Here is a 25456-nt window from a genome sequence, read left to right as displayed (position 1 = left end):
CCTAGGAAATCAGTAGCATTCATTACATTCTCTCCTCCAAATGCTCTCTTATGAAGTAAGTTGGACTGAGATAGAGCAAGGATCCAGTCAGCTGTGGCTTCTACCATTCTGAGCAGGCTTGGATCTGTATCTCCTCAGCCCTTCTCCACCAGTTTAGCCAGCACCAAAAAAAATATTTGGTAAACATATCAGTCTACCACATATCACAATGATCACTAAAATATGTTAAAAGTGTATCTGGCAGATAAATGCTTGATTAAACAGGTTTTGTACCTTATTTAAAATTAAGGCCTCATTCAATACTACTTCCCAAATTGTGCAGCTGATCATTAAGGGAGACTGCAACTAATGCTGAAGAAGTCACTGCTTTTTCCTCTCTTATTAGTGACTGTTCATCAGCAATATTTCCATCCTCTCACCTAGTCCAGGATCAATCTAGGTTAGATAAAAAATATTGCCAGCTGTCAAAAGCATGTATATAACTTTTGTTTCTTTAGACAGCTTTAGTGTAATGTAAATGTAGAACAGCATGGGACAGAAAATAGAGCTTGATGTAATTTAAAGGATAAAACCATAACATAGCAGGTCTATTTGCTAAATATAAGCAGATCAATATCATTGTCTCCTATCTCAATTCAAGTGCTATAAGAGAATATCAGAGTTGATGGCATTAAAAGTCAACTCAGTTGTCCAAGAACAGATATATAGCCGATCTTTTTTCCTGATACAATTCAGAAATATCTGGAGATGTAATACTGTATCACTTACTCAAGTACAGGTGGTCCTTGCTGAACAACCACTTGTTCCCCGACAAAATATACAATGGTGCTGAACAAATGGAACTTACAACTGGTCAAATTCAAGTCATTGCAGCATTCCCATGGTTATGATCATGATCTGGGTGCTTAGTAACCAGCTCACAAGTGATGGAAAGCCTAATCCCATTTACCTTTATTAACCAGGAACCATTTGTGTGATTTATTCAAAAGGAGAAAAGTGAACAATGATACTTCAGAGCATTTTCCTAGGAAAAGGGAGTTTCTAACAAAAAATCTTACGGGTGTTACCAGAGCATTGGTAACTATGAAAATTTCCCATCTCCCAACAAGAGGTTTTGCTTTGGAAAAGGAATTGTCCTCAGATCTAAAAAAGAAATGTATTCCTCTATATAGCAGTTCTGATTTCATTACTTACTGGCTTCTGTGCTAATTCAATTTTCATTTCTAAAAACAACACGCTAGATGCAATGTTACATTTGACATTTTATGTAATTTAGATCTCAATTGTAACTGAAGCAAGATTTTTTTCAAATTCAAAATGCTTATTACAAATATGCTGATACTCGCAACTACTGTAGCTAAAATCACCAATAAAACCCACTTCAGTTTAAATTGCACTAGAGTAGTTATTGTGAAATGTATTTCTCCACTGTCACTCAGCAAATGATCTAAAGTGAGAACTAGCTTTGCATTGTGAGAAAGAGTGTCTTTTTACTTCATGGCTTTGGGGAAATACCTCTCTCATGTATGAAGTAACAACCCACTTTCAAAATAGCTGAGGAATAATTTTTTCTGGGTTTACTTATAGTCACACAACTAAATAGTGCAAACAGTGATGAGACTATATATAAATATGTGGCTTAGTTCCATTTTCATAACTGAGATTAAGAGCTGTCTGTATTGTAGAATCATCACAGAGGTACTGACATTCAATACATCTCTTGCTGAAGTCAAGGGGGAAAAAGAAGACGCCCAGAGTTGTAAAGTAAACTTTATTTTTGACATTATGTGCAAGATATTGGAATTTTTATTACAGTAATTCAGAATACTCTTACTTCTTTTATGTTTGCCAAGAGACCTAGACAATATACTATAGACACTTGATAACATTTTAGGAATGTCTAGTGTTCTGCAGTTTCTCCTTTCAGGAGAGGCATGGGAGTTGCTGATGTACTCAATATTATATGAAATAAAATCAATATAACCATATAAGAAGTATAAAATAAGTATTAGAACAATGTAAGAAAATGGAGGAGGAACAATACTTTAGCTGAAAATGCTGACTGGCATGTCCTAAGCCAATGTTCCTCAACCCATTGCAACTATGGACTTCAACGCCCAGAATTCTCCAGTCACTAGAATTTCTGGAAGTTGAAATTCATATAACTTAAAAGTTGCCACAGTTGATAAACATTGACCTTGGCAGTTGTTAATACCACACTTTTCAATATCTTGTTCTCCCTCTTATCATATACATAGGCAGTACACGAGGCCTATAGGAGATTCTCCTCCAATCTAGGGGAAGGAGAGAGAAGCCTAAATAGCTCATGAAGGCTAAATGAGTCTTATTTCCCAAGGTGTGCATGGACCTCAGGAAACAGAAGAGCAGCCCAAGTGAAGAAAAGGAAGTTCATCAAAGTTTTGTTGATGTACATGCATGCCATATGAGGACACCTTTAAAACCTATAGTTTGCTTCTCAATTCATTATAGTATGGAAGTTCAGTTTTGTAATTGTTGTACCTCTAGCTCTTGTAAATCTATTATGAATGTAATAACTGCAGAAAGTCAATCATGTAAAAAAGTGCTATGATTTTTTAAAAAACTATCTTTACCCATGCACTTTAATTTTAGGGCTTTCCAATACTTTGCACTTTTGTCATGTCTTCTTAATGGAAATTGTAGTGTTGCAAAATTATTAACTTATCTAACTGGATTCTATAACTCATCTTCAGAATTTGTACAAAACTCCAAATGATTAATTCCAATCTATAATATGTTCTAACATTTTATTTTATAGTCACAATTGTTTGAAAAAACTGTTAATAAGATTTAATATTCCTTCTAGTAACATTTCTTGCTTTTTTAAAAATAAGCCATGCTTCCAAATTTCTTTGTACAAATATAACTGCAAATTGAAAAAGTGGGGACAAATCCTTTTATAATTTCAGTAATAGGTGCCATTATTACTGCAGAAAGGTGAAGGAATCTGCAAATTAGGCCTTCATTTTTTGATACTAAGCACACAGTAAATGAAGATGAAGCTTCAGATTGGTGAAGGATCTTTCTACCAAGATTCTTCACTGTTCAGAAGAGAAAACCTATGCCACAATTTAAAAAAGTGCACAACATGCTAAAATGTAGAGAATTTATTACATTATATGTTATGTTACAACTTTGTTTTAGAATAAACACCACTATGGAATGCAGCACAGCCTTAATCCTTGCACATATGATAGGCAACTTCACAGCCACAACATTCCAGTTGTTTAGAATAAGAAAAGAGATGCAATGAAGAATTACTGGATTTACTTGATAGTTCTTTCAAAACTTGAAGGTTTCACATAGCAGTATCCATATAAGAAATGTAAATAAGTAATCTATAAACAGCATTAACAACATACCATTGCGGTTCAAAAAAACAACATCTAATATCACAGTTTCTACACCCACAATTGTCAGATCATGGATAACTTGTAATTTTACACAATGTACAGAAAGGTATGTAAGGGAATGTTAACATGGCAAACAACATTTGATGCATCCAGGGATCTGTTGTGCATAAAATCTTAGCTTGCATGCAGGCTCTTATGAAAATCTGGACTTTGTAGCTGTTGCTAAGAACCATTTTATTGAAAAAAATACATAAATCCATCTTGGCTCAAGTGAATTAAATTTCCCCTGAACAGTTAACACATTAAGATTAGTTGGGCAAACAAAAAACCATGTACGGAGGCTATAGTTTAGTATCATGCCTTTAATGTAATATTTTTGCTTTGGCTGATTAAAAAAAAAAAAAAAGACAATTCTACAATATAGTCCTGAAAACAGTCCAGACATTGGGGTGCTCCTTTGGCCAGAAATTGCACATCATTTTAGAGACTACCAGTTTTTCTTTGTCTTCTTAAAGCAGGATATCTTGGAATATGAAAACTTTACCCTGATTTAGGTTTTAAAAAATAGTTCCCTAGAATCTCCTATCTGCTTGCTTTTTTCTCCACCGGGGAGGGGGAATCTGAACTCCCCATCATCTCCCCCTGGCTTCTATTGCAACTGTGTACAAAAATGAGTCGAAGGGCCACTGTGCTGACAGAAGGGGAAACAAATGTAGAGTGACTAATGCTTCCTCTCTGCATGAAACAAGTCAGTTTCCCCTTCTCAAGGAAATATACAATAGTAGCAATGAAATTCAGGTGAGATTAAGGTGGGCCAAGAAATAAGAAGACTAAGGTTAAGACCAAGATGAGTGAGGAAAACCCAGCTCTGGGGTATTCAGAATTTGGGGGTGATTTGTGCTTGAGGGTAAGAATTTCTGAATCTTTCTTCTCCTGCTTCACCTTAGGTTCCTATAAAGGAAGGGAGACAGAGAAAGAGGAAAAACATTAAGTTCTGATTGGATATATCTCATTTAAATTCTCTCTTCCTCTCCCTTTTTTTCTGTTGGATGTTCTGGAGCAGTGGTTCTCAACCTTTTTAATGCCGCGACCCCCAACTGGTCGTAAGTCGAGGACTACTCAACTGGTGTAGCACCGTTTGCAGAATGGGACTTTTGGCGGGCTCAGCAGGGCAGAGACAGCCTGGACAATTCCTATTGGCTTTTGAAAGCCAATAGAATTAGACACTATTCAAGAGAGTCTATTCTATTGGCTTTCAAAAGCCAATAGAATAAAAGGGAGTAGCACAGCTAAGGAAAAGGGGGAAAAAATGGCAGACTGCGTTGTTTGGCGACCCCCGTGAAATGGTCGTTCGACCCCAAATGGGGTCCCGAGCCACAGGTTGAGAACCACTGTTCTGGAGGCCTCTCTGAGTCAAAGGTGAAAACCTCTCAGAATATATTTAACTGACCGCTGGTAATTTTAGTCATATCATATCTCTGATTTCAGTTATAGTATAGTTTAATTATCTTACCTGACACGGTTTTTCCGTGAACATTGTGCTGGTGCCATGAATGCCTAAGGAAGGGGTGAATTGCGGCTGGTCCTGCGGCTGGTCCTCATTATTTTGGCCAAGATTCATCTGAGCTTGGATTGCATTATCTGTGACACAGAGAACATGGGGGAGTGTTGAGGATCTCTATCTAACTGTTCATATATCCATGATACAAATTCTGAGCCATTGGTTGAAGGCTCTAGTTTTATTTAGCACAGCAAATATGCTGGTCAATTACTGTAGTTATATTTTTCACAAGTCTCTATCAAAAACTAGCAGGCATTTTTCATTCTTCCTTGGCTACACAGAAACCTGCAGTTTCTTTATTCATCAATTTTTGGCTTTAATGCAAGAACATTTTGGCAATTAACTCACTGTATATTGCTCTTGAGCAAGAAAACTATTCCAGTGAAATGTATCACCAGGCTTGGCAGGGACTTGAACTTATCAATCAAGTTCAGGCATATGTCTTTCTTATCTTTGAAAGAGGATAAGAGAATCTGATAATGAATCATAATTAAAAATTAACCAAGAAGCACGAAAAACTTTTTTCATAAGCATTTTTTCTAATTTAAAAAGGTGAAATATTAAGAATTGAAACCAATGTTTAACCTCACTTTTACAATAGTGAAAAATATTTATCTTACAAGCTTAACTTTCTAAAGTGTATAGGCAATGATGGGGATAGAAAACAAATATACTTTTTGTGCTCAGGTGACTGTCATATTTCCAGTTATCAGCAAAATGAAGAAGTTGATGGTGTTCTTTTATTGAATGCAAATGTAATTAATGAAGGTATTAATAAGGTAAGAATAATTAATGATAATGATAAAGATACAATAAGCAATGGATGAAGGCAAGAGCAGGGTATTTTTTATATTTTCAAAATCCTTTGATACTGCAGCAGTGTATAAATGTGAAAAATGAATAAATCTCATCTGCATTTCAGTATCCTGACAGTACCTGGCAGATCTATCCTCCATGAATTTTCCCCATCTTTATGAAAATCTGTAATGGACCTGATCACCTGCATGTCCTTGAAAGACTGGTGGAATATAAATGGAGTATTTATTAAAGTCTTCTAGCAGTTAACTTTCAAATTTAATTTTGCACTGTATAGAAACCTACTTTCATTTCTCTAGAGAATCCTCTCCCAATCTATTCCACTGGGAAACTTTTTGGGTTAGAAGAATCAAGATCTGACCCTAATATTCATTTCAATATTGACTTACAGAGACATTTGTTGCTGGAAAATAAGTTAAGGATTTGATCACAGTCCTCTTTATAATTGCCACTGTTTTTGCAGGAGCACCAAAGTGTGATCTCAGTACTCGAATTGCTCACATAATTGGGGGTCAAAGATGTACCTGTTTCAAATAAATAAAATAAAACCAGACATCCCAGAAGAAAGCGATAGTAAGTCATGAGTGTGTTGTTGCCAAGAAAACTACATACATGTGTTCATTAAATTACAAGATAGTTTTAATCAAGACAGTTTTAAAAGATAGTTTTAAAGGAGATTTACCTTTTAATTCCTAAACCAAAAAGGCTAATACAAAACCATAGAACTGTTTTCTTTAAATATGGAATAAAACTGGTGAATCACTCTTTTCAATCAGCAGCCTAAGACTATATAATTCTGATCTGGAAATAAGCTAGTTTCAATAAACTTCCTGTACCCATTTTTTTTCAGAGAAATTTCAGTCTATATAATGTAGTCATTTAACTGTCAACAACCTATATTGGGGATATTCTATAATGAGTCACTAAGGACTACCAATTCATATCAAACATTAATCAAGTGATGTGTTGATTTCAGAACCCTGTGGCTAGAGCTAACCAGGCAAAGGATTATAGAAATAGAGGCGTCTATATGGGAGTACGGAGACCCATTTGGGCAACATAGTCAAAGTCAGAAAAGATTTTCTATCAAACTTCCCAATAAATTCCACCAGGTCCAACACATACCAATCATCTTCATGTAAGCTTGCAGACATGCTGCATGATTCGATGGAGAGCAGCCATCTGTGAATGTCTGTAACGATTTGCATTTTTCTTGGAAATCAGTCAGCCGGGATCTGACAGGAGACACGACTATCAGAATGACAAACCCTTTATTAGCCCAGAAACAATTTATTAGTTTTTCCATTATTTGATAGAGTAAATCAAAATTGAGCAATTTTTAAAGTGGGAGATTGCACTATATTTTCCCATTTTTATAAAGATAACAGAGGGCCTGAGGGATTGTAGTGAAACAGTGATGTCACATGAGTTGACATACTAACCCCCTTGTGGCCACTTCTGGATAGGCTTGTGGGTTTGTGTGCATTTTTTAAATAGGTAGGTACATCACACCTATCAGAATTGTAACACATCTCTTTTACTGCTCTTATAGACATTAATATTCAGGTGCCCAGATGCCATGAAACTTATTCAGATAGTCATTCCATTAGACGCACCTGCAGATTTTATCCTTGAGGCAGGTATCCAGCAAGAAGAGGCAATTAGGCTTGCTGCTGCTGCTGAGGAAAGAACATTCTGGGACAATGGTTTTCCAGCGTCGTTCCCCACAAGCTTCATCTTGGCAAGGACAAAACAGGAGCCTCTTGGTGAAATCCGCATTAACCTTCTCAAAGAAGCGTCTCAGACTTTGGTGGCATTTGTGTTGGTCACAGGGGTATCCTGGGCTGCAGGCCTGAGCGTAGTGTGAGCGGTGACGCATGCATTTGTGGTCCATTTGGCAAATATTAGCAGCAAGCAGGCAGGAATTTGGGCTATCTTTCGCTCTAGGGGAACCTATAAATCCATAGAAATACAAGGAGGTAACAGCAAACTCCAGAAATGATTTGCCAAAGGAGATTAAACAGAAAAGACAATCACCAGAATCTCTCTACAATTCAATAATGAATTATTTGTCTGTTTAATCCATGTCTCTCTTTTTATTCTTTATCCAATGTCAAATTTAAGACAGAAAGCTCCTTGGGACAACTCTGTAAAAGTGCCATACACACCACTGGCCTAATCTATCTATATCTATATCTTCTATATTCTATATTATTTTTATATATCTATATATAAATAAAAATGTAAATGTTCGTTTGTTCAAAATCTTAAATCTCTGAAAGTTCTTCACCGATTGCTTTAAAATTTTGACACAACTTTACATTCGAATACGCACGTATTTTTATATACCTATATTATATAGATGTCACACCTGTGACAGGTAAAAACATGTTTTCCAAAAACAGCACCATCTGTTGGACGTAAAAGCAACACATGCTACGATTTCAGACAATCTCTATATTTGCACAGACAATGGAACAACAAAAAATATTGTTACCCACAAGCATTGTGAAATTAAACATATTACAAACGTGCGCTTTCTCTTTTCTTTCTTTTCCATTTAACCAGACTGAGCCACAGCAATGCGTGGCTGGGAACAGCTAGTTAAAAATATTATGAAATAAGAACAAAATCAGTGGAAGTGTTTTAAATAATGCCTCTTCCTTCTGCAAATCTACTATAATATTTCTTACATGAATTGAGAACTTCATGAGGAAAGTCATTTCTTCATAAGTTATTCAGCATTTTTGTCAGTAGTCTGAACAATAGTTAGTTGGGGTTATGGTCAGGTGGATAAACTGCTGGAGTTGGCAATGTGCTACCAATGGGCAACATATCCTCTGGACTCGGATGATTCTTCAGAATAAAAGAATTGGGCTGGGAAATGGTTGTTCTTCAATTAGTTAGCTGAAAAAGGTGTCTGCGGGAAATACTGTATTCTTCTGGAAACTGGGGAGAGTAGCAGAAAAAAAAAATCTGAGAATGCAATCAAGTATTTAGAAAGTCAGCTGGTATTGTAGAAGGCAGAGCTGGGAATGCATGCAAGAGATGGGTGGATGGGGCAGATATCTGGATGAAAAGTAACCTTAGATGTAATAAGCTTATGTGTGGAGATTTATAAGTTTTGGAAGATATTGTACTTTTGGTTTTAGGTGGCGGCTTGCTGTGCATTGATTGACAGTGTGAGATTAACTGTGGAGACATCACTTTATGGCTGAGATTCTGATTTTGGTAAAATTAATTACAGATTAATTAGAGTGGAGGAAATGTGGTTACTTTTTCTGTGAAAGTAATGGTCTTTGGTTAAGAGTAGAAAACCAAGGGTTCAAAGAAATGTCTTTATCTGCCTCTGTGCCTTAATGTTTGAGTAGAGTAGAATAGTTGGAAGGGACCTTGTAGGTCATCTAGTCCAACCCTTTGCCCAAGCAGGAGTCCCACCATTTCTGACAGTCCAGTCTCTTCTTGAAAGCCTCCAGAGATGAAACACCAACAACATCTAAAGGCAGTCTGTTCCATTGATTGTTCTGACTGCCAGGAAATTTCTCTTTATTTCCAGGTTGAATCTCTCCTTGATCAGTTTCTATCCATTATTCCTTGTCTGGCCTTCAGGAGCTTTGGAAAATGGGTTGACCCCTCCTCTCTGTGACAGCCCCTCAAATATTGGAACACTACTATCATGTCTCCTCTGGTCCTTCTCTTCACTAGATTACCCATGCTCAGTTCCTGTAACTGTTCTTCACATGTTTTAGTCTCCAGTCCTCTAATCATCCTTGCTGCTCTTCTCTGCACTCTCTCCAGAGTCTCAACATCTTTTTTATACTGTGGAGACCAAAATTGATTGCACTATTCTAGGTGTGGTCTTACTAAGGCTTTATAGAGTGGTATTAGTATCTCACGAGTGATCTTGATTGTATCCCTCTGTTAATGCAGCCTAGCACTGTGTTGGCTTTTTTGGCTGCCGCCGCACACTGTTGACTCATATTTAATTGATTGTCCACTAAGACTCCAAGATCCCTCTCACAGTTGCTGCTATAAAGCCTGGTTTCACCCAATCTATATTTTCTTGAAGCTATCTTTAAAACTGCCTGTTAAATATTTGCTGCTACTTAGATTTACCCTATATACAATTTATAGGAAAAAAGAGGTCTGAATTTCTTTATTTAACTTCTTTGTAAGATTTTTTATTACCTTTTTTATTACCTAGATTCTAGGCAGTATGCTAAAGGTGCAAATGGCTGATATAAATTCTATCTGAGACACAAGTTGCCAGCTTGTTGTATTTTGTCTTCATAGCTTTTTCGTTTGCTATTTCCCTATGGGGAAGCACCTCCAAATGAAAGTCATCTGTACAACATAAAATAATATAATTTTATCTGCTGGAGTACTGAAAGGTTCCCAAGAGATTATGAGAAACCATTATCTAAAAACAAGAGTTTTAGAAAATGGGCTTGCCTGATCAGAGCAAAGTGTACATTACACAGTTTACATAGTAAACAACACAGTTAGTTTGGGAGGCAAATATTGCTAATATCAGACTATAATATACACTGTGGAATTATGCTTAAAGTTATTATTTATCTAAAACAATATAAAGCAGTGTAATGTTTTAGGTTCTTAATATAGGTTCCAGAATAAAATTGTTTCAATTATTTATTTGTCTTCACATTATATATCTAGGATACATATCTAAGTGCTAATTGTGGCTCAGATCATGAAGTGTTGGTGGCAAAGATTAAAGTCAAACTATGCACCATCGAAGAGGCAGTGCCTCCAAAGAAATTTGATGTCACCAAAATCCCTATGACATATACAATTGAGGTGAAAAATAGGCCTGAACTACTGGGTGCTTGCCATTAAAAAGCAAGACAGGAAGAAAATCAACTCATTTGAGCTGTGGTGGTAAGAGGCACGGGGCTCAGTGGCTTAATGGAGATGGAGATGGTTTCTGTTCCAGCAGTTGGGAGTCCTAGCATTGTATGGCGGGGTGAGCTCCCATCACTCGCCTCAGCTTCTGCCTACCTAACAGTTTGAAACCATGTGCTATGCAAGTAGATACCACTTCGATCGGAGGGAGGGAAATGAGTTGGTGCTCTGTGCAGGCAGTCAGATTTCTGCCATTCTGAAACTTCCTGGTTGCTGCGCCCATTTATGAGGCAGCTCTGGGGAAATGTGGGGCTAGGATGACACTGCAGGCAGAGCTACTTGATTTTCTTTCTGGTGAGAAGCCAGCTTGCCCTCCTGTGGCACACTTTGGGAAGTGCACAGGCATGTCCTACAACACAGCATGTAAATTGACAGCCAAACTACTACTCTGCAATAGCATTGTGGTCTCCTGGCTAATGAAACAATGCCATATGCTAATAATAATAAGCCGTGATGCTGGAAAAGCACTTGTGTATTTCTTGAACAGCAAAGGTGACCAACAAGAAAGTACTGGAGTACATAACACCACAAGTCACTAGAAAGAAAAATCACAAAACTACGTCTCACTGATTCTGGCCATGTCATGCGCAGGAATTCATTGGAGAAAATAATTATGTTTGGAAGAGTTATCAGTAAAAGGAAACAAAGCTGCCAAAGAACATGATGGTTGGACACTATCAAAGCTGACACAGCCAGAGAATAGAAAAACTCAAAAAAAAAAAAAATAGTGCAAGATCGGAAGAAATGGAGAGACCTGGCCCATAGAGTTGGACACAACTGAATGGTAACATCGTCATCATCTGGGATTTACTAGATTTTCTTTGATTAAATGGCAAGACCCTTGTATACAGTACATTTTAATAGCTGTCAATTTACTCCTTGTAAGGTTGCATCAGCTTCGCAACTATTAGTCAGTTTAAGTAAGTGCACACAAATAGCCATCACCTCCCACACATTGTCCTCTACTGCTTTCAGAAATGAAAATGCCCAGTTCTTTCAAACTGGGCTCTTCCTCTTTACCTGCTATGCCTCTGAACTAATTCCAATTTGGAGACTTGGTTCAGCCGAAATGATCAGCTGACCAGTGGTGACAGTACCGTGTTTCTCCGAAAATAAGACCTACCCTGGAAATAAGACCTAGCTTGATTTTTAGGGTTGGACCTAATATAAGCCCTACCACAAAAATAAGCCCTACTTAAGACCCCGCCCGCTCCATGCCACCATAGGTTTTTGGGCAGGCCGGATCGCATGCCTCCGCGCCTTGCCTGCTGCCGGTGCCACCACTGCCTCTTTCAAAGAAGGTGGAAACCACTTCCTCTATTGCTGAGGCATCTACTGTATGACCTCCTAGACCCAGCTGACGGGGGGGGGGGAATAATCTTCCCTACATAGGAAATAGATACAGTAACTGGGATTAGTGATGGGAACAGCAAAATCTAAACCAATTTGTTTTTCTACTGGCTGATGAATGGGAGGATACAGCAGAAGGGAACAACACTCTTGAAAATGGCAAAACAAAATGCCCATTAAGATGTGGGAAAGGGATGGGGGAGTAGTGCTGAACTTAAATCACAATGGGTATAAAAAGGAACAACAGTCTCATATTGACAGAAGATGATCACTTGCTTAAATAGGCTTCATTCAGTATGCAATAAAGATTCTTAGCTAGCCATGCTGTGTCAAGCATCTACTGTAGGTAGTTTCTGCTGAGTTTGAACCAGGGCGTCTGTCAATGGGATTCCAATGGAGATATGTACAACAAAAGTTGTCTTTGCTCTCTCCCACAAATAGCCCTGTCTGAGGACTAATCTTAAGAGGGCACTTCCAAATGGGGTCTTTGAGTTCAGTCCTTCACCCTTTTTTCTGGTTCCTGGACAACAACCTCTTTGTCCTTGCTAAAATGTGCCATTGTATTTCTCATCTTTTAAGGCATAAAACACATTCCTGTAGTGCAAGCCTTTCTAATAGATTATAACTTATTATGATGTACAATGCTCCTTATGGCCCTGAGCGTAAGGGGGTTGGACTTCAGTCTCCAGCTTCTTTATTTAAAAGTCTCAAGTGGCAAAGCTGGGAAAGACTAATGAGATTTCAGACACTGATGCCGGTTATTTTCCTCTTAGGTCTAAGCATTTGTTTCTACCAGAACGTTGGTTTTTTTTTTTTCTCTATTGCCTCTAGTGATACAAGAAAATCAATCATCATCAAGTTTCTATCACACCTTGTGTTAAAGTTGAATGAAGAGCCCGGTAGATTTGCAAGCACTGCTCTTCCTTCTTCTGTGCACGTCGGTGACATTTGCAGTGCTGAAAATGGCCATTTCTCATTTTTATTTGTGCCTCTGTGCATCTGTTGTTGGCTTCTTGGTACAGGAAGATGTAACTATTCTTAGAAAGATGCTGGGAACAGTTTCGCAGGATCTGATAGGTGGCACTGCAGGAAGGCTCAGCTAGACAAAGGGTCTCAGCTTCTACGCAGTTGTTTGGCTGCTCAAAGGACATAACCTGGAAACCTCCTGTTTGGGAAAAGAAGGAATGTCATCATTTTATATATACTTACTGCAGCCAACTTCTCATCTCATTGTGTTGGTTATCAAAGGAGCCTTCCTAATTTCATGTTCAATTTGGTTTCAAGTAAGTCAAGTTCAATAATTCCTTCATAAATTATCTAGATTGCATCAATTAAGAGAATTAAGAACAGCTGAAGAAAGATGTAGACCTACTTCACTTAAAAGCAAGGGATTCTTGGTCATATTAATATATCATAAAACTCTTACACCGAATCTTTAAAAACTCTGCAAGTATCAGTTGGTATCTGAACTTGATTACTACAGTTTTTTGTGGCACAGAATTTATTTCAGCAGGGCAAGAAGAACTGACCATGAAGATATCTTATAGGTAATAGTACTAATGTTGAAATGATAGTACATGACACTAAATAAATTATAACCTTTCTGGATTATGCTGGCAGGATTGCAAGCATACTGCTACTTTTAGATCATCAACTCCAATTAGTAACAAGTTTTTGAAGAAATTGGGGAAATTACCCAATCATCTTTTACAATAAATCTTATTATTTATTTCATATTTCCTGAGGAATATACATGAATTTATTGGTTTATGTGTTATTAGTGACTAGATTTGTCACTATAAAACAGGGGTCCCCAACCTCCAATCTGTGGACTGGTACCGGGCCGCACAAACAAGTAAAGCCCCATCCGCGAGATGCAGGCAGCACACAAAACCACGCGCTCTCTGGTCCATGGAAAAACCTTTCTCCACGGAACCAATCCTTGGTGCCCAAAAGATTGGGGACCTCCGCTATAAAACACTGAAAAATAGATCCCTCTCAACCTTTACATTCCATGACTCCATGAAATTAATTTCATTCAATTAATTATATTAAAAGTATGGGCATTTGTTCTGCTTAAAAATTAAATACAGTTTAATTTGGGGGAAAAGATCTAAAAAAAAATTCAACTGTGATCATTATTTATTAGCTATGTTAACAATGCTCTTATCAACAGACTAGCCTGATCTGTACAAATGTAATTTTGCTTAGAAATTTTAAATATGGATAGTTAAAATGTCTGTATTAAGAAATGCAGATACAAATGTGATGTATGATACATTTATTTAATTTTAATTATTTTTTATCTGCTTTTGTTTATTTTTTTAAAAAATTACCTTAATGTTTTGATTTCTTTTTATATATAAATCTTACAAAAAGTTTTAAAGAAAATATAAAAATTAACACAAATACAGAATGAAGAACGCAAAGAGAAAAAGAAAAAAGCAAAAGTATTAGAAAGATAAAAAGCTTTTGATTTCCTCTGTAGCAAATATAAGAATTACAAAGTTATCTCTTGCTCTATGATTACAAAAAAGCTCATTTACTTCTATTATCCATTTTTTTTCTAATCATCAACACTGCAAGCCATAAGTGCATTTTTTCCTGTTTAATGCAAAAAGCATTAAGTCAATCATAAATGTAGATACTGTCTTTTCTCTAATCAAGAAAGACAATCTAGCCATCTTTGCAAATCCCATCATCACCAACCATCCCTCCATTGCGCGTAGGGTCGCAATTCCTTGCAATTGCCATATCTAAAAACAAAGTTTCAGGGAGAAGTTTTTATTCCTCAGTAAAAAGCAGGCAAATAAGAACCACAACAGAGACACAAATGGTTCACATATTCATCTTGCAATCAACTTCTCATCCCTGATTTCCAAAGAAGCTTTCACAGTCTCAAGTTCTTTTATTCTAATTTAGAATTAAAAGGGCCTTGATATTATCACAATTCATCAACAAGGTACCAATGTTTGTTACCATTTAAAAACATATTCATAGTTATTCAGTATAAATTAGGGGTTTTTCCCCCTTGTTCATATAATTAGGGCTATAGGCATGAATTTTCTTTTATTAATGTGTGTATTTTTATTGGGGAGTTCAATGTTCCTATTTTAATTACTGTTCTGTACCCTTTTGAATAAAGATATTTTAGAACAGCAGCTGCCCAAGTTCTTAAGTGGTAAAAGACAGGATTATTCTTCAGTACTGAATACTGGGTTATGTCCTTAGCAGCTTATGGTTGGCATCTATCAATCTGACCTTTTGGTGCTCTGCTCTATAGTCTGATTCTTATGCTTTTCTAGATACAACAAAAAGATGTTCCATGGTATTGTATTATATTTGAACCATTACAATTACCATGGATAGATTAATGTATTTTAACCTGAATGTTGGCAGATGGAGAGGAAATATGTTAACTTGCTCTGTTCCTCTCTCCTGCTCCTACATGGGCCACAGGTGTAGCAAGACTTTGATCTAGCATAGTAGCATTAGATTCCTTGGTATAATTCAATACAGGAAGATTGCTCAGTTATTACTCATATTTGTAACTAGACACTTTAGAAGTAATCCTGAATATAGGCTACCACACAGAGCTTAAGCTACCACTAAGATCTTGTCCAAAATAAGACATACTTCATTTACATAAGGAGTGCACCGCTTTTTAATTTTGCATATGTAAAAAATTATCAATTATGATCCCCCTTTCTCTTTGATTTTGTAAAAAGAGTTTGTTAAAAGATTAAATTTATGATTAAGATTAGGATTTAAGAGTGTGAAGATACTTTATTGTATTGTTTAAGGAATTCTGCCCTACTAACCTGATTCAAAAGAAATATTAAAATATTCTGAAGAAGGAAAAGGTCGTGAGTAAAACTGCATGTTTGGCTGAATCCCTGGACATTGGCATCTCCTGGCAGATTGATCTTATCTATATATTTTGATCACATGGTATTTCAGTGATGAATTTCCTTTTTAATTTGCACCAAACTGACATCATCTTCATATCAGTGGAAAGAAATTGCTTTGTTTTCAACCAAAGCTAATAAAAAATACTCCTGGTTTTATATTCTTTGTTGGGAGTCTTATACAGGTAATCCCAGAGTTACGAGCGTTCACTTAACGCTCGTTCAAAGTTACATAATGAGCGCCCCCTAGTGCTTACAAGCAAGTTCCAAAATTATGAATGTTGCCACACCACGGCAGTCATTCGCCCTTACAAGTGACCGCAGTGGCACTGCAACATTCACCCAGGTTATTCCCTCCCTCCCCACCCATGCCCGGGTCTCCCTAGGCACCAGGCCTTCAATACTCACCTTACAAAGATCAAGATCCTTTGCTTTGTTGGCTGTTCCAGGCCTTTGGTGCGTTTGCAGAGAATAGAGGCCTAAAGTAACGCAAGATTGCATAAGATCAGTGGGGCGAGATCTCACGCTACTGATCTTGTGTGTTCTCATGGTACTTTAGGCCTCTGTTTTCTGCAACAGAAAACGGAACTGAAGCTGGTGAACGCTTCCACATGCCTCCGGAGGCTGGATCAGGGCGTTAGAGGCCTTTTCCAGGCTGCTAGTGCCCGGATCTGAGCCCAGAGGATGCTTCTGTGTCCCTCCCGTGGCCCAATCCGGGCTCTGGAGGCCTTTTTCAAGCTGCTGCTGCCTGGATTTGAGGCCAGAGGATGCTTCTGCGCCCCTCCTGTGGCCCGATCCGGGCTCTGGAGGCCTTTTCCAAGCTGCTGCTGCCTGGATCTGAGGCCAGGGGATGCTTCTGTGGCGTTTGCATGGTCCATTTCCGGGTGGCAGTGGCCAGATCGGGCCAGAAGGGGGGGCGCGGAAGCGTTCCCCGGCCTCAGATCCAGGAGGCAGCAGGAACCGCAGCAGAGAGGAGACGGATCTTTTCCAGGTGAGTCTGGCGCAACAGGAAGGGAGGGAGAAGCATGAGGCATCTTAGTGGGTTGGGGAGGCCTCGGGGACCTGTTCCATCACTAGACCCTCCATGGCTTCTGCACCCTGAAATACCTCATGTTCACTTAAAGAGCCGTGTGCATCTTAATGAGCAAGGGAGTGGTCTCATTCGAGGTATGAGATTCACTCTACGAGTTTTCGAGTTACGAATGGAATGGGCAGGCTCCATTAGGTACCTCCATTAGGTAATCCATGTTTTTAGCCAAGAAGAACTCCTGAGCCAGAAACCTCCAAACCTCCTCTTTTTTTCCCTATCTTCCCAAAGAGCAAATCAAGAAAATACAAATGACTATATGGAGGAGGCCATCTATGAACATGATTCCTACACAGCCAGAAATGGTAGCCCCTACTCTTTTCCTAGTGATATTAAAATCATAGCTGCCTCTTGATAACTGCCTCTTGCTTCAATGAATGCAGCCTGAGACCTGGGCTGGTCAGATACATTGAAATTTTCAAGGGATAAAAAGCACAAACACACAGGATGGGTGTACAGAAGAATACAATGGCATGCTCATTCCTTTTAAAAGCCTTTTTTATTTTGTGATTCAAAAACTGGCTTTCATTGTCAACCAGCCCCTTTCTAGACAGTTCAAGGGAATTAGCAAGATATTTTTTTTAAAAAAAATAGCAACATTCTTTTGGGATGCATCTCTCTAAAGTAAAGTCTCACCAACCCCATGCCCTTTAAAGCAGTGGTTCTCAACCTTTTTAATGTCGCAACCCCCAACTGCTTGTAAGTCGAGGACTACCCAACCGGTTGTTAAGTTGAGGACTTTCCCTGCCCGGGAGCGCTGCACATGCGTGGTGCTGCCCCCTGCGCCGGCCGAGGCGTAGCTGGCAAGCGGCAGAGACAGAGCAGGCCGACCACCAGCTGGCCCAGCCCAAGGGAGGTAAGGCACCCGCCGGGCCTCACGCGCGCCAGCAACCCTCCCTGCACCCACCGGCCTCCCACCTCCCACCCCTGGCCCTCTTTTACTTACATTTTTAGTAGTTGCTCAGCAGGGAGGGGTGGAAACTTCCAGACAGCTCGCCTTCGCTGCAGACAACTTGCAGCGCCGTTTGCAGAATGGGACTTTTGGCGGGCTCAGCAGGGCAGAGACAGGCTGGACAATTCCTATTGGCTTTTGAAAGCCAATAGAATTAGACTCTATTCAAGAGAGTCTAATTCTATTGGCTTTCAAAAGCCAATAGAATAAAAGGGAGTAGCACAGCTAAGGAAAAGGGGAAAAAATGGCAGACTGCGTTGTTTGGCGACCCCCGTGAAATGGTCATTCGACCCCAAATGGGGTCACGACCCACAGGTTGAGAACCGCTGCTTTAAAGCATAACTGTACATGTATGATTAAGTATATGCATTGTTCTCTCTTTTAGAGAGGTCACTCTTCCTATTTTTCCCAACAACAACCCTGTTTGGCAGCCTGGGCTGAGAAAAATTAGCTGGCCCAAAGTCATCCAGTAGGCTTCCATGGCTGGAGGTCAACCTAGCATTGCTCTAATTTCTTTTTTTGTTTGACTCCCTCAAGTTTTATGAGATTTCTTTTGAGAAGTGGGAACAGTTCTAACAGGTCTTCAAGTCTATCCACAAATTAAAAACACTGGTATTGCAGGAATGTTTTGATTGGCAGAAAGCTTTCATACCATCTAATATGACACTGAAATATTGGAAGGGCAGCATTTATTGGGGTTGAAAAAAGAGATAGCAAAATCTATGCTGGTTTACTTTTTTTCTGGCTACAGAACTTTATTTGAGTTTTGGAAAGGAACCCAGAGTCTCTGAAATTCCTTTCTGTCCCAACATCCTTTCCCCAAACTTATTTCAATTTCCAATTTTTTTTCATTAGGTGCTATTAAGTTGGTATCAACTTTTAAGGACCACATGAAAACTGCTTCTCTAGAATGATCTGTCCCCAACTTGGCCTTTCAAGTTTTCCAACAGTATACCCATCTATATACTACTAAAATTGTCAGTTCTCAGTTCTCAACTGGTACATCGTAGAGCAAAACCTTTTCAACCAAGGTATTTCCTTAATTATAGAATGTATCCAAAATTCAGGGCCAGGGACTCCCATGGCCTTGAAATTTGATAAAACATTTTATGACATAAAAATTATCATAAATCATGTTAGATGAATAAGAAATATTAGAAACCATTTCCTCTGGTCAACTCCTGACATCTGACAGTTCAGTATGGGTTACTTTCAAGGCAGCTATATCTCTGAATTCCTCTGAATTTTTAGAATACATTAGAAATTTTGCCATTGTTGAAGGCTTTGAAGAACCTGATAAAGAAATATCTCTGAAGTGAGGATCCCATGGGTCACAGGTGGTCTAATTGGTATTGTAATTAAGTCCATCCATCTTGCTGTTTGTTTTCTTCTTCTCTTTCTTTCCACCTTACCAGCTTTACATATTTCTTCAGAGTGTTAGGTGTTTGTGTAATTTGTCCAAAATACGATACTCCTAATCTGGTCATTTGTGCCACAAGAACTCTGAATTTATTTATTCTATTATTCATCTTTTAGACTACCACTGAAGATGCTACCTATTTTGGGGTAATGAAATGTCTGCAAGAAAACCACCAGATCAGAAAGCACCAAGACCCCCTGATTTCAACACTGAGCTATAAATATTCTTTTATTGGATTCATCTGTTTGTTTGTCTTGGGCAAGCTGTGATTGTCTCAAGAATTGCCTCCACTAATAAAGTATAAAAATATCAATATTCTTTCCATTCTTTGTTTCTTCAAATTCTAAGCTTTGTTTTCATGGAGCATATACTGACTTATTTTTTATTTTTCTTTGCTTTCTCAGTTATCCAGCTATAATTTTTCTTATTACTTTGCTTTTTATAAAACCAGTTTGGACATCTGGCACCTCTAATTGCATGGAGAGCTGTAATTTGCATTGGATGACCCTAAGCATTAGGTTGCTGGCATATGAAAAATGAAGGATTTGGCATTGGTATACAGACTGATCTTTTCCACTCTGCTGGTTACTATAGCATTCTTCAGATTTGTTGACACTGTTTGGTCAGAACCTTTACTGAATTTCTTGTGATTGTGGAATGTCTTCTAAGATACCTTGGATGCAGGCATCTCTACTGTATTGGATTTTATTATACTCCCTCTATTTTTGTTTGATCTTCTCAGAATCAGTTTCTATCTGCCTACTGGCATCCTTTAACATTTCATTCTTTAGAAAGCTGGCATCTCCTTCTAAGCTTAGAAATCTTTTGAAAGACTTTCCTTAATTTTCCCTCTCTATATCAATATATTTAGCAATGTTGCAATATTGCTCTTTGTCTCTTCAAACAGCTGTCTCAAATTCCTTAAACAAGTCCCTTCCTGTCTTTCTTGGATTGGCTTCTTTTCTCTTATTGGCAATTTCCACTGTTTAATCTAACATCCAGTTTGCTTTTTTCTGTTTCTTGGTCTTTGATTGTTTCTTTTCGTATTCAACTTTAACAACTTTTTTGATTTCATTCCACAGTTCTTCTACTCCCCTATATAACTTTCAGGTTTTGAATTAATTCCTGAAGTTGCCCTTGAAAATAGTGGATATATGCTCAAAATCGTATGGAAATAACTACCACATAGAAACTGACTGGCTTTATTCTTCTGCTCTAGCTTAATTTGGAACTTGCATGTGATTAGTTCATGATATATTTCTGTTCCTCAAATATGCCCATAGCATTGTTTCTCAAACAATTCCTTCACACTGGAGTTCATACTACCAGGCAGATTTAAGTAAGAGATTTTAAATGCCATTCAAACCTCTCTATAAGATTGATTCAATAAAAAAGCCTCTTACTTCTGTATTTTATATTATTATTTTCTATTTTTATCTCATTTAATCTACATGCTATACTTTATTTTATACTTTAGATTTTGATTCTTAATCTACCCAACTGAACTCAACTTAATAATTAGAATACAATATTTTGTAATGTTGGAATTCCCAAAAGAGATCACTTGAATATCTTGATTCTATATGTTGCACGTATACATATAAAGGAAAAATAATGATAATCTGAAGAGATTGGAACATCTGTAGAAACTGAATTAATGTATTAAAAGATACTTCTGCAATTGTTTAAAGATACATTAAGCTATTTTGGAAATAACCTTGGATTTGTCAGTCACCGAGAATATATCTGATAACACTGGACGGTGTACTTTTTTAGCAGAGACTTTCTTCATTGAACAATGATACCTCCAACCTGTTTCATCAGCCTTTATACCTCTAATTTACCACATGCCATGAGTCTGATCTGGGATGACTAACAACAAATAACATAAAAAGTAACATAAACACTTCAAAGAAATGGCAAAGTTTATAAGGAGAGAATAATTGTTTTTTTTTTCAAATGCAAATAGAGAAATAGATATCATTTTAGTGGGAAGGTAACAGCGTTCTATGAGCCTCGGCATTTAGTCATGCCAACACATGACTATGGAAATGTCTTCAGACACCGCTGGTTCCCTTGTCTGAGAAATGGGGATGAGCACTGCCCCCTAGAGTCTGACACGACTGGACAAGGGAAACCTTTACCTTTTTAACTGTTTCTCACTATATGTGCAATGTATAGAAGTAAAAAATATATATATTTTTAACAATTATATCATTTTAATGCTCTTCCAGAAGCACCTAGAAAAGTCATAACTGTGATTCCTTCCAGGAGTTTAGCACAGAAAAAAAATGTTAACAGACTTAACGTTAGATCAAATTGTTTTGTACATAAATATTAGGTTCAAACTGCATGGTATAGCCACATATTGTTTGGGGGGTTTGATTTAGTATGATGTGAGAACCTAGCCATAGTCAGTGGCAGAACGCAGGGAAGAGGCGACAATGCATTTTGCCATTAATTCTTTTTTTTAAAATTACTATTATTGCAATGTATTCATCTTGATGGTTATATAGTATAAAGGCCTGAAGACTAAAACATACAAAGAACGGCTGCAGGACTTGGATCTGGCTAGCCTAAAGAAAAGAAGAAATAGGAGAGACATTAATAGCAGTATTCCAGTACCTGAGGGGCTGCCACAAGGAAGAAGGGGTCACGTTATTCACCAAAGCACCAGAGAACAGGACAAGAAACAATGTTTGGAAACTAAACAAAGAGAGAAGCAACCTGGAATTAAGGAGAAACTTCCTGACAGTGAGAACAATTAACCAATGGAACAGCTTGCCTCCAGAAATCATGGGCGCTCCATCACTGGAGATTTTTAAGAGAAGGCTGGACAGTCACTTGTCTGAGATGGTATAGGTTCTCCTGCTTGAGCAGGGGGCTGGACTAGAAGACTTCCAAGGTCCCTTCCAGCTCTATTCTATTCTATTCTACTCTATTCTATTCTATTCTATTCTATTCTATTCTATTCTATTCTATTCTATTCTATTCTATTCTATTCTATTCTATTCTATTCAGTACCTCCATGAACAGAGACAACACCCTTCTAAACCAACAGTTGGAAGAAAAAGGCTGCCTCATATCCTAGTTGTTCCCAGCCAGCTAGGAAACAGGAAATAATTCCAACCAAATATGTAGTTCTTCATCAAGAACTGAAGAACTACCATATGTATTCTTCAGCTCAAGTAGTTAAAGCATCTAGTTAGAGAATTCCAGCAATGTTGGGACAATGAAATTCAGATTCCCATTCAGCCAAGAAGATGACCTGAGGCTGGTCATTCATTGGTTCACATCTTTTCCTAAGTCATTATCTACTTGGTCTGTTTCACATAATACAATATGTAAGTTCAGTCACTATGGGCTTAAAAAGTAATATCTTTCTTGTAGCTTATTCATGAACTATGTTTAAATAAATAAGGAGTGACTTATAATGGGCTGCCTCACAAAATTGTTGTGAAGGTAAAAGGGAGTTGAGAAAATTATGTATAGCATCTTTTGCTTCAGCAGGAAGATGGAATATAAATGCAATTAACAACAACCTTTCTTAAAAAGCTGTATCTCCAATTCTGAATTTAGCATTTGAGAGGAAAAGGCTAGAGGAGAAGAATGGAAAAACTTTGCTTCTTGGAATCAAGTTGCAAATGCCCAAATTTGGATATAATCAACTTGTCTTTTGCATTTTGTCAAATATAGGAACCCTACAAATCTTGTTCAGGATATCTGAATTCATAGTGTGATTTATTTCCCTGAGTTATTAGTAACTTAAATAGATGGGTTATTTTTAAATTGGCCAGTATGAATTAACTTATCTATGAACTGTCTATATTAGATTAGATGAAAGAATCTTCTCAAATGGAAATCTAAGATGAGACATCTCTGGGTTCCAGGCATTGTTGAATTGTAAGCCTCCAAAGTCAACATCAGAATACTGGTAGCCAGTTCAACATCTGGTAGTCAAAGGTTAGTGCTCTAAGCAGATTTGTTTATTCAGAACAGTTCAGAAAAACAGCCCTGACTAGTATGATATCACAGGAAATCTTGAAGATTACATGCAAAATGTAAACAAAAACCAAAAATATAAGCCTCGGGAATGAAAATCCTTTGATTCAAATTTTTTATTCTGGAAACACTACTATCTAATTTAATGTCATTTAGGACAATTCTCTTCTTATTATTTATAAGTTAATAAGTTGCCTGTTGTAAAAGTGCTTCTGCAACGTTCTGGTAAACAGCTCTTTGGCTGGAAAAAAAAAGTGTTGCTCTTTCCTAGCCTGCAAAAATCTTGGCAGGCACCTGCCGAGATTTTATGGACGGAACAGCTCAGCTTGCTCTTAAGAACAAAAAACTGTGACTAGAGTATTTTCCATTTCCACCACCTCTCCCTGCTCAATGCAGCGCGTCCAACACCTTCTCCTTTTCCCGCAACAACACCCAGCCATAAGGTCAACTAGGGACCCGAACACCCCCCTCCCCAAGTGACCGGCAAATCGTGGGAAAAGCTCCAACAGTGAGCCCTTCGCTTCCTCGCCCGCAAATCTGGACTACAATACAGAGCGCGCGCACAGACCAGATATCTGGACGAGCCTCGAAAAGAGACGCCTGATGGCCCCGATCCTCAAAACGCTCGGCTGAAATCAGCCTCCAGGGGGTAGAGCGTCTTAACAACCAACAGGTTGTACCCAGAATTGCAACAAACCCCCCTCATTGCAATGGGAGTGAGAAAGCCAAGAAAGCATTTAATTTTATTTTTTTTTTAAAAAAAAGAGAAGACTGATCGGTCCAGAATCATATCGGATGTCTAGGAAGAAAAAGCCGCGGCGGGACACACAATTAAACGATTGCCCTATAAGGAGAGGAAGATTAAAGGAAGCTTTGGGGAGTAAAAGCAGAATTCCCCGGTCCTGTGCGACGTCGACAACCCGCGCAGCGCAGCCCCTTTAGTCCCCAGGAATTAGTAAAAACTCCCTCCCTTCAATAGGGAAGGGTCTTCTGACTAACCGTGCGTGAAGGGGACGAGGGAAGGCAATCCCGCAGCCCCAAATTTACCGACTTGGGAAAGCAGCAGACCCAGCAGCAGGGGAAGCCCCATGGCGAAGGGAAGCAAAAGAGGCGTCGCGCGGGTTGGCGTTCCGCTCCCGAATGGTCTCCGAAGAAGGGCTGGCGCGTCTCCTGGTTCGGCGAAACCCGGGCAGCCCAGCCGCCTTTTTTCGTCCCGCCTTCGCGGGGGGCTCTGCTCCTCAGGGCTAGGTGTCGGCGCTTAGTGCGAACTGGAACTCGCCGCCAGAGCGCACGAGGGAGGCTCGCGCCAGCAAGCAGCACCCTGAGGGAGCGCGCGAGCAACCGAGGCGGCAGACAAGCTGGCGGTGGGGGAGGAGGGATGCAACCTCGCGCGCAGCTCCTGTGCGGGCAACTGCAAGTTCCCTGGATCTCTTTGCAGTCGGGGAGGGCGGTTGGGGCTTTGATAGGCCAGGACGTCGCCCCAATAGGAGCGCGCCTCTCGCCTTTAAGCGGCGCTGCCAAACCTCGAAGGAACCGGCTGGGCTGTGCCAGAACCTCGCCCGGCCCGAGAAAACGGGCGGGACGAAGAAGTCTCCCGCCACACTCGAGGCAGTCCTCCTCCGCCCGCCCCGCCACACCTTTATTGCGCTCCGAAAGCTGCAACCAATACATGGAATTAAAATCAAAATTGTTGGAACTTTGCAAATAGCAAATCAAACCTTCGTCGCAGCCAGTTGTTCTTCGCTTCACCGTCTGGCACTTAAATTCGACAGATCAGGTGGATGGAGTAAGAAATCTAGCTCTGTTTATCTCCGTCTTTCCCAGCCCGAGGTCTCCAAACACTGGGATACAATTCCCATATTTTTACTCGTTGCCCAGCCTGAGAATTGTAGTCTAACATTATGTTGGGAACCCAGGTTGAGAATACGCGATCGACTAATGGAGTTAGAAGGAGGAGAGCCCCACACTGGGCACCTTGAATTGTTTTAGGATCATGTTAGATGCAGTCTTGATTAAAAAAAAAAAAAAAACCAAAGGCGTTGACC

At 38.9% G+C, this 25456-nt stretch overlaps 1 protein-coding gene across 2 annotated transcripts; it reads right to left on the bottom strand.

The window, feature by feature from the left end:
• Positions 1–3131: 3131 nt before the first annotated feature.
• GFRA3 (GDNF family receptor alpha 3) lies at positions 3132–24988 on the bottom strand. 2 transcript variants are annotated; one of them, XM_039334093.1, is made up of 7 exons: positions 24459–24988; positions 12914–13207; positions 7386–7722; positions 6895–7004; positions 6159–6293; positions 4906–5033; positions 3132–4343 (listed from the first exon to the last, which is right to left on the bottom strand). In XM_039334093.1, the coding sequence occupies exons 1-7, from the start codon at positions 24499–24501 to the stop codon at positions 4197–4199; spliced, it is 1194 nt and encodes a 397-aa protein (XP_039190027.1). In that variant the 5' UTR covers positions 24502–24988; the 3' UTR covers positions 3132–4196. The 2 variants fall into 2 exon arrangements, with proteins under 2 accessions (XP_039190027.1, XP_039190026.1); XM_039334092.1 differs by having other exon boundaries at positions 24411–24987.
• Between the last annotated feature and the right edge of the window lie 468 nt (positions 24989–25456).

This window comes from Crotalus tigris, unplaced genomic scaffold, assembly GCF_016545835.1.
Source record: "Crotalus tigris isolate CLP2741 ecotype Arizona unplaced genomic scaffold, ASM1654583v1 scf7180000017625.6296891, whole genome shotgun sequence".
NCBI lineage: Eukaryota > Metazoa > Chordata > Lepidosauria > Squamata > Viperidae > Crotalus > Crotalus tigris.
Note: the sequence above shows the minus strand (reverse complement) of the source record. Positions and strands in the feature narration are given on the sequence as shown.